Source organism: Mastomys coucha, unplaced genomic scaffold (assembly GCF_008632895.1).
Source record: "Mastomys coucha isolate ucsf_1 unplaced genomic scaffold, UCSF_Mcou_1 pScaffold22, whole genome shotgun sequence".
Lineage (NCBI taxonomy): Eukaryota > Metazoa > Chordata > Mammalia > Rodentia > Muridae > Mastomys > Mastomys coucha.
Genome location: NW_022196905.1, coordinates 21076181 through 21086541, shown reverse-complemented (window position 1 = coordinate 21086541; position 10361 = coordinate 21076181). Strand labels below are relative to the sequence as shown.

Sequence of the window (10361 nt, the reverse complement as noted above, 5' to 3'; positions counted from 1 at the left end):
GACTCTTGGGGTCTGTGCCTCCCTGCTGGCTGCTCCTGGCTTAGGAACTCACCAGAGAGAAGATGGCATCTCTCACAGCTTTTTGTGTGCTTGTACTGGTAATGAGGGCTTTTGTGATTGCATTGAGCTTGCCTGATAATTTGGATAATCTATTATTTGGTCAATTGCTTGACACTTTAATTCCATCTGCAAACTCAAATTCTACTGGCTATTTAACCTAACATGTTCATAAGCCCTGGGGGCTAGGATATGGAAACCTCAGGGATGGTGGGTCTGCTTCCCACTTTTGTAAAGCCCATGAATGTCTATTTCCTGTTTCTGTGTTTAGATCCTCTCCATGTCTAGTCTGACTGATGTCCCTACATTTCCTGTGCCTGTTGGGAGGGGGTCACCATATACTGTTCCTTGATTAATGTGAGATATATATATATATATATATATATATATATATATATATATATATATATCTTATACTGATCTTTTTCTGTCTCCACAAAGTGATTTTTAGGACCTTGTGCTATGAGTTCTCCGTGAATTCCCTCACTCCAGCCTCAGAGCTCCCATGACTCCTTACGACTCTGTGATAGGGCCTGTCAATGGGAACTTGCTGTCTGCACGTGCTACCCTGCATACTACACAGACTGATGACCTAGGCATCCATAAGGCCATACCTTTCTAATGTAATACATGACCTTGATGTTACTTTCCGCTGGAAAAAAAACCTCAAAACAAAACCCCAGGGGTCTTTGTGGCTTTGACAGTCATAAGTGAATAATTTTCATCTGAATCCTAAGGAAAAGCATGTGATGAACAAAGAAGCTTCATTGTTCCTTGATTATGGTCATGGTCAGTCCAGTCTGATGTTGAAATTACACATCTTGGGAACTATGTTCCAGGAACTTCTTTCTCATAACTCTGGAGGCTGAAAATCTGAGGACAGGGTACCAAGGGACTGTCTGTCTTGTTAAACTCCACCATCTATTTCTAAGACTGTGTCTCTCACTGTGTCCTTACACAGTCCAAAAGATGAGTGACAAGCTCATCAAACACTGTCTTCATATAAGAAGCATTAGTTCTATCATGACAGCTACTTCCCCATGATCTCATTGGCCCTATGCTAATCATTTCTACATTGTTGTAGCAACTGCCTGAGATTTCGATGACCTTAATGGAAGAAAGGTTTATTTGGCTCAGTTTCAGGTATATCATAGGTTCCTTGGCATCATTGTTCTTGGGGTATTCAGTGAGATGATACATCATGGTGGGAAGCACATGGGGGAGGAAGCTATTTACTTCATGGTAGCCTAGAAGCAAAGACAGAAGAAGGTAAGAGGGTCCCAATATCCTGTAGAAGAACACACCCCTGATTACCTGATTTTTCTCTTCTAAGCCTCATCTCCTACAGTCATCTCCTAATAGCATCCTATGGACCTCTGGAAACTATCACTTCTAAGCTATAGAGCACCCCAGAGGCTCTTCTCCATCACATTGTCACCTTATGGGTGATAGCTTCCATGTAGGCATTTTAAAACAATGAATACAGTTCTGATGGCACTACAATTATTTTAAGAATCCAGAGTGGGTGGATGTAGCTCATTGTGCTACACACATCGATAGTGTAGTTTCAAAGAGTTAATATGCAAAAGAGAATTGGTTCAAAATGTTAAATTAATGTCTAACCAGGATGCAATGTTAATCACTCTTATTTTACCTGCTTTTCATAACTATACAAGACAGCAAAGTACCGCTGTTAGTTCAGAGTATCAACTACTGGCTTAGTCTGTGATGGCTTTGGTGGGAGCAATGTTTGACTCAACCATCTGTCTTCTTCCTGGAGAACCAGCAGCTCCTGTTGCTGCCCCAGATCCTAAAATAACAGGACCTATTTCTATCCTTAACTCTAAAGGCCTCCCCTCAGGACAAATAACAGACATTTTAGTGATACTTACTAGTGTTCATTCATGTGAACACATGAGCTTTGACTCCAGCAAGACTGGGAAATTATTTTGAAAGAAAAACATTAAAAGAAAAACAGCTTCACTTCTAAGTAATTTTTATGTTGTTTCCAGATCCCTACACACAGCTTCCTAGAGAGAATGGTATGTTCCCTTTTGTCCAACACTTCTGAGGATGAAGCCAAGAGCAAGGACTACCAGGCAGACTGTCATCCCAAGTGGTCAGCAGTCAAGAACTATGTCATCCATGCAGTCAGTTGGCTGAAGCTCTATGGACAGGTGCTGTTGCATGTCCAGCTGCTCTGAGTGCAGTGGATCATTGCCTCTCATATCATTCATTATGTGATTCTATGACTTTTCCTGAGAAAGACTATAGGTCCTTTAATCTGGTCATTGAGACCTCCTCTGACATAAATCACACAGCCTTAACTCATCAAACTCTCAGCCCAAGACACCAAAAACATTTGACATAGGCACACAAACACACCTGTTAGCTAAGAAGTTCCTAAATTCAAATTTTGTATATCATGTTCATGGTGGTGGCATGTCAGATCCTTTGGCCACTTTGACTGATAGCTATGCAAACATTACTTTTAGCTCATGCTTTTTTTTTTCCTTGAAATACTGTGCAAAACTAATGACTGATTTAGGCACACCAACTGTTTTCATATACATAAGGGAAAAGTTTGTGTATATTTGTTTCAGAGAAGCCAGGCTAGTGTGTAGAAGAGTTCCTCGATCAGTAAAAAGTTGATAGCTCCAAAGCTCACAGTAGCCCTGTATAGCTCACAGCTCTGTGAGCGTTAGTGTCCTTGAGATACATGGACCTAACAGGGCACTCTCTTACCACATTATTCGTACAACCCATTCTTCATCAAATGTCATATCTACTTGCATCCTTTTTGCCCTGGAGAACTCACCCTGATAAAACCTTCATCCCTTCCAAACATGCATGATTGATAAAGGTCAGAATCTCAAGTATTGGATAAAATAAATCATCAGAAAACTATACATGGTTATTCACTTGATACTGTATATCTTATTCATCACTGCAGTGATGAAGAGACAGTGCTGAGGAAACCAGCATTTAAAGTGTTAATGTGGGTTGCTAGTCAAGCCTCCATCAGTCTACCTGCCTTTGCATCATGCATGTCCTCACTGTCTGATCTGGGAACCAGACACTTGTCTAGCACACTTGTTCAGATGATGACCTTAACACTAGCTGCCTTCCGTGTATCATTCCCAGGCCTGTCACAAAGTGGTATTCAGCAACTGCTTATTAATGACAGGATATATTTTAAAGCTCATCATTTCATCAAACTATCATCAATGTGATCGTTCAACTTTCAAGTTAGATCTTTTGAAATGAAATGCATAGTTTTAACTTCTTTTCCCATTTCTTTTCAAGGAATGATAAAAAGAATAGAGTAATAATATATAAGCAGTGTGTCCCTTGTTGACATTTATAATCTATAATTTTTGAGTAGACATGAAATCATAGTACAATTGTAATAGATATTTTAATTGATCAGAAATTAAAACAGTCTTTTACTATTTCTTAACTGCAGTAATTCTAATGTGACTGATAACCTACTTTTGTTTCTAAATTTGCAGGTGTTTGACCAGTGGCAGCAGGGTAGTCTGCTGCAGAATCTGCTTGCAGGTGCCAGCCACAGTCTGGCAGCCCTTAGGGACCAGTTTAAACAGCAGAGCAAGTCGTGGAAGGTGGTGGAAGCCCTGCACACTGCCCTGCTCATCTTGAATGACAGCTTGGCAGCGGATGGCCCCAGAGACAACCATCTGTTTCCACAGATGTAAGGCTTGTGTATGTCTTTTGCCATTTGATCACACTGACATGCTAGGAATGTGCAATGATGCCATTAGAAACAAATTCTGTAAAAGTATGGCTAAATGTGGATGCCAAGTTAGTACATGAGAAACCCAAGGCTTGTTTTTTATTGTGGGCATTGCCAGAATAGATCTTTAAATATATCTGGACATGGATGTGGATATGTAAAGCTGTCTAATGGGATGTCTGGGTGTGGTGGTTCTTTAGGCTCCCACATTTGTTTCCATTTTAGTCTTCTCTCATTCTCAGTTCTCACACTCACTTCCTTTATACTCACTTGTCTTCATTGTCTGCATCCATTTAAGCCATGCACACATCATCCTTCTTAACGGTCTAAAGCCCCGACGGACCATGTTGTGTATTGGGACTCTGCCTCTTACTGCAGCCCCAGACTCCCAAGTAGGGATGCAGAGGCAGATATGTATTGCTGGAGAATCTGCCCTCAGTGGTTTTCTGCCTGGCATTCAAGGTGACCATCTTTACAAACAGTCCTTACAGCAGGTCCCAGGTCGAATAACTAGCTTCATTTCTTAGGCACTGGAGTTGTCAAGCAGCCTTAAAAGTTGTACTTTTTTCCTTTGATCTTGGAGACTCTCAGCTTATCCTATTCAGGATTCCTTTGATGGGTCTTCTGTGCCTCTTTTATTCTTTTGATGGGTCAATATTTTGAAAGTCAAATTAATTTTCTGTGCCTCATAACTGTAAGCTTTAAGGCATTAAAAAAAAAGTAGGTTTCCCTGTGTATTCCAAGTTGGCCTTGAACTCACAATCCTTCTGCATTGGCCTGCCAAGGTCTGGGATGGTAAGCATAAGCTGTCATCCCCAGCAATGTAAATATTTGTAAAAATAAGCTGATACTTCAACCTGGTTTTCATCTGCTTCATACATTTCTGGTGGTGAAGAGAATATTTAATTTGAACCTCTCTTCTAAAAGAATCTTCCCAGCACAAGATTCAACAACTGACAATGCAGTTTGCCAAGAACTCAGCTAGGTGCTGAAGTTGCTCTTCCAGTCTGTGAGCACAATTCCTTAAGCCCTGGGACATTTTCCTTCAGCTTTTGAGTCAGTGCATTTACTTATTTCTGCCCCCAGATTCCAGCATCTGAGCAAGTTGCAGCATACACTGTCAGACCTGTTCCCATGGCTAGCTCTGAAGAGACTGACCCTGCTGGATACTGTTCTCAGGAACACAATTGCCCAGGATTTGCAATTTGTTCAAGGTGAACCAACCCTGCTTTTCTTTGTCACCCACTTGTGCCTTGCTGGTGAAATTAGGTCACATTCGGCTGTTTAGCAGAGCCTGCAGTGTGTTCTGGGTCAAGCCATGTCATGGGACAGTTTAACTTTCTCACTGACACAAATCCCATGATTGTCAGGCTGGAGATGCCCCCAGGACACTGTGCATCAGGGCATTGGAACCTCTGCTTGCCTGTTGTCTGTACTGTTCAGAGCCTGCATGGGATTGAGATCTTTCTAAGAGTTCAGGATGCCCTTTGGTGAACTTTCCTTGCCCGGCAGGTGTTTCTTCTGCCCTAGTTCAAGGAATTCAAGGTTATACTTTGCTATCATGGGTCAAATCCTTTTCAACCTTCCCACACTATTTCAAACTCACCCACACTATTGAGTTCTCAGAAAAGATAACAGAACACTCCATCATGTTCCCGTTTTCCTTTCTCATAAGATAATTAAACATTTGATAACAGGCTGGGTTGCTGAAATTCATGTTTTTGAAATTCACTTTACTGCTTCATGGTTGTAGAGAAAATCGAAGATGGGAGAAACCTAATCCAAATGGAGGGTAAAGCATATTTCTGTCTTGCAGAATTCCTCAGTTACCTGGAGAGGTCAGCAAGGGATTTTATACCTGCTGGGTCTGAAGGATGGAGACTAGAAAAGGATGTGTTATTTCGGGGGTTAAACCAGGTAAAGACTATACACAAACCATTCCCTACAAAACATTAAAAAACCCGAAGCAGTATTCAGCTTTGCCAGTTGTGAGTTTTGCTGATGACATAAGGAGAATGAGCAGTTTTATTTTTTTTTTTTGAAAAGCACTAGGCTTTACTTTAACGTGCCTGCTTCTATTTGTAGTTATTGACTACATTGGGGAGCATCACTGAGCATTCCTAAATGTCCCCTCATTCCTTCCTTATTAATTTTCAGCTGTTGTCAAAGAATGCTTCTGCCATTTGCCTGAATGGACATTTGTCTCAGGAGGCTCCCCTCCCCCCTGGGAACTTCAGCATATGGAGGAGTATCTGGGGAGTGCTATGCCATACCCCGTCCTTTAATGAGACCAGTGTTTTAAATGAGCTGCTTCAAGCAGTGAAGGATGCTGTAAGTATCCACATTAGATCTCTCCAACAGTACCAACTGGACTCCTGTTAAAGGGTAAGTCACCCAGCATGCTGATACTGAACCTGGAATTTGGAACCATATAAGTGCTGGCATCCCTGAAAGGATGCTGCTGCCTGGATGGTAGCTATTCTTCAGTTCTATCCCTCCTGACTACTTGGGTGTGGTGGTACATGCTCCCTGCCACAACCTTTCTGGCAACCTCTGAGAGTACTGCAAACTTCCAAAAACACACATCAGCCTCTCAGGTTTCCTGGTCTCTTCCCCATTCTGTTTTTCCTAGTTGCAAATGGGCAGGAAAGCACCTTTGATGATAGTTAATGTACAGCAACTTGTAGCCATGACTTTTAGTGATGAGAAGATTTGGAAGTCACTCTCTTCTGATCACTGCTTAGCATCCAGGCAACTGTGCTAAACATTCACACAGACTATGGAATATTTAGAAAAAGGATTATGTCAACTTTAGCACTTACTGAGAATTAAAATGTATAATATCCTTATGTTTATCATTTTGATCCTCTCACAATTACATGTCTCTTAAAAAAATTCTTCCTTATATGCATTAGAATATAAAATTAGTGAAATAATAAAACCAGTAAAATGGAAATGATTCTGAGCGAAATTAAAGTGAATATAAGTGTGTGTACATAGTCAAGCCCCTCACTGTCTGCTCAGCTGTGATAATACATGCCAAGGAGGTATACAAGCATGAAGATCTTCTCTGCCTTGAGCAGGGCAGATAACATGAGTACAAAACAGATCGGCATCTGGAACTTTCCCAAAAGACGTTTTTGTGTTTTGAATGTGGAGGAAAACTTGGAAACTAAGAAGAGTCATAGAGGGTTCTTGTTAGGCAGAAAGGTGTACCTGAAGCTATGCAGGCACAGGGAAAGCCAGTGGGGAGCTGGAGCAGGGACTGACTTAGTGGGATCTGTAGGTGGCAAGCATGGTTTTTGAATTGTATGAGAAACTTCTCAGGTAGAAGTTGGGTTATTTGTCCTAAAAATCCATTCCAAAGCTCAGTGGTTGAAAACAAACACGTTCTATAAGTTTTCATGACTCTGGGGCTGAGGGAGGCTCAGGCAGGGAGAGTTGTCTTAGTCTTATGGACATTCCTTGTACAGCTATGATCTTGTGATTATAGGGGCTGGAGTTTGGACAGTGAGGTTGTGGGGCTTTTCTTTTCTCTATAATAACTCCATGTGGGCTTCCTTGATATTCAAGGATCCATAAAAGCAACTGGGAAAGAAGAGAAGTTTTCAGTTTGTGACATCTACTTAGCTGTAATTTATACAAGTCATTCTGTGGTGTTTATGGACTAAGGTCAGAGCTAAACCTCAAGGGACTGTGGGAGAGGCTACCGTGAGGATGCTTATCAGGTCTGACTCTCTAAGGACTTTGTTAAGCATTCCCCCACCATATTTGGGGAGATAATCTAACACACATGGCAACAACATTAGAATATTTATTAGATGCTTAATGACATGGGGGATAAAGAATCTTGCTTCATTATTGGGTAAAGTTTTATTTGGGGACTGCAATTTTGAACAATTGAGTAAAAGTTCATGTTTACCACTCCCTTGAGATCATTGTCCAGGAGTCCATATGGAGACCTTGATAAGTGAGTGAGCAAGGTAGGCTCCATATCAAAAGCCCACATGAAATGGCTTGCTTGACTTTTGACAGGTGATGTTTTCTCTTTCTAGGGTCGTAGTTTGCAAGCTGTCATTGCAGGGCACACAAATGGATCAGTTTCAAAACATGGTGGGCATGTTGGCTGGCGGGATCTTGGGGCACAGCTGTCAGAAGTAAGCGTTACCTGTTCTCGGGTCTTCCAGCTTCCAAGAGCTGATGCTTCACCTGAGAATAGTGTCTCTCCTGGTAGCTGCGAGGACCAGCTTGTCTCCATAGTGTAAGTATGTGTTGGATGGAAAACTTCAGGGCTTAGACATGAGAAGCCCCATGTCTGTGTGTAACCAAGGCTGATGTTTCCACATAGGAGGCTGCTCAAGTTATCCATATTTTTCCTATCTCATGACCCTTTACATCAATAACAATTTTTTGTGGCTGCTAATAAGCCCATAGTCAAGTAAATCAAATGGGGATGTATTTTTTTCTTAGCCTCAAGGTTTATTTTATATTGTTGTGTTTATTTTCTTCTTGATTTTTGCTTGATTTACTTTTTTTTGTGTTTTATATATTTCCATATGGTTTTTTCCTCCTTTTCCAAATCAAGGTAGAAGAATTCATAAATGAGTAAATATTAAGATTGTAATTGCTTTCTCATCATGTGGACTGTCATACATTTGCACGCTTTGCCTTTGAGTGAGTTTATAAATATATGTCAATGGGAAACAGCTAAGTTCTACTTCCTGGATTCTCTTGGCTACAGGGTATCTCACATACTTGAAGAAGTACAAATGTCTATGCAAAAAATGTCCTACTGGAAAATCCTCTCAGGGATCATCAGGAAGACATGTGAATTGGCTCGATATGTGAACATGTATGGAAGTTTCCAGAACAGTCTGATATGTAAGTCAGGAGGTTTTTTTTTTTTTTTTTTTTTTTTTTTTTTTTTTTTTTTTTTTTTTTTTTTTTTTTTTAAGATTTATTTATTTTGTGTGAGTACACTGTAGCTGTCTTCAGACATATTAGAAGAGGGTATCAGATCTCATTACAGATGCTTGTGAGCCACCATGTGGTTGCTGGGAATTGAACTCAGTACTTCTGGAAGAGCAGTCAGTGCTCTTAACCACTGAGTCATCTCTCCAGCCCCCAGGAGGTCTTAATGATAGGAATGTGTGCTGTTTTCCCCACTTAGTGAGATACAGTTGCAATACGAAGTGTTGTTATGCATCAAGGAAGGAAGTCTAAAGTGGGAGTCCCTTCAGATGAGGCTAGCTACTATAGTTACTGTGTTCAGGGTTGTTTTATAGTTGTGATAGCTCTGCTTTGTCTGGCTAGGCTTTCCCAGCACCATTCACAGAGATTTTATTCACTCTAAAAAATTGTCCTTGTGTAGATGAGAACATTTATTTGGTTTTTATAATTTTATTTGTTCATTGAGAGTTTTGTACATGTTTTGATCATATTCATGATGAAATGCTTTCCCAATGTTTTCCTCCCTCCCTCCCCAACCAACTTTGTATCCATTTGTAAATTTTTAAAACCCTTCAACACAAATTTGTGCTGCCTAAGTACTCTTGATTGTGTGGTCTTTGGCTGGAGCATGGCTCACTTACTTACTAAGGGCTCTTAGAGAAAACTTTCTCCACCTCTCCCAGCAGCTAACGATTGCCAGGAAGTCTCTGGATAGAGGTTGTTTGTGAGCACACCCCATCTCCATCCTGATTTGGTCTGGCTTGAGCTTGCACAGGTCTTGTGAGTGTTGTCACAATTGCTATGACTTCATATGTAGAGATGCCCTGCTACGTCCAGAAGACACTGGTTCCTTGTAGCCATCTTTGGCTCTTACACTCTTACTATCCCTTCTTCTGAAATGATCTCTGAGCCTTGGGATGGGGGCATGACATATATGTCCCTTTTACTGCTGAGCATTTTGTAGTGTCTTATTTTCTGAACTTTGTGTATTTGAGGGTCTCTGTGTTTATCAACATCTACTGCAAATAAAAAATTTTAAGACAATGATCAAGAGGTGCATTTGTTTATGGGTATAAGGGTAAGTCAGATTAATACTATGTTCATTTAGCAGAACAATTTTATTAGGTTCTCCATGAGAGCAGATGAATTGTCTGGCTATAGGTTCTTGTCCCAACAATGATGCCAAGTATAGGTATGAGTTTCATTTTGTGGAACAGAACATAAACCCAATCAGAAAATGAAATGATTGATTACTACCATGATATTCATGCCACCATTGTAGCAGTAAGCATGTATTATCCAGGCCAGTAATTATTGTAGCTATCAGTATTCACAGCTGGCAATGGGGATTTCTTTTTTTTTCTTGTATTATTATTATTATTATTTATTTTTTATTAGATGTTTTCTTTATTTACAATTTCTCCTTTCCCAGGTTCCCCTCCAAAAGAAAAAAGAAAAATAAAATAAAATAAGAAAAAAAATAAAAAAAACCCTCAAAACTAAAACAATCCCACTTCCCCCACCCCACCCCCGCTCACCACCCTACCCTCTCCCACTTCCTGGCCCTGGCATTCCCCTACACTGGGGCATAGAACCTTCA

General features: G+C 40.6%; 1 protein-coding gene across 1 annotated transcript in view; it reads left to right on the top strand.

Moving 5' to 3' along the window:
• Nucleotides 1-10361, top strand: part of Abca13 (ATP binding cassette subfamily A member 13) — a 437491-nt gene that overhangs the window by 71883 nt on the left and 355247 nt on the right. Inside the window, exons 9-15 of the mRNA XM_031342061.1 lie at nt 2070-2234; nt 3570-3769; nt 4898-5025; nt 5628-5728; nt 5969-6142; nt 7867-8072; nt 8553-8692. Coding sequence (XP_031197921.1) covers nt 2070-2234; nt 3570-3769; nt 4898-5025; nt 5628-5728; nt 5969-6142; nt 7867-8072; nt 8553-8692 — 1114 coding nt within the window. The remainder of the gene's footprint in view (nt 1-2069; nt 2235-3569; nt 3770-4897; nt 5026-5627; nt 5729-5968; nt 6143-7866; nt 8073-8552; nt 8693-10361) is intronic.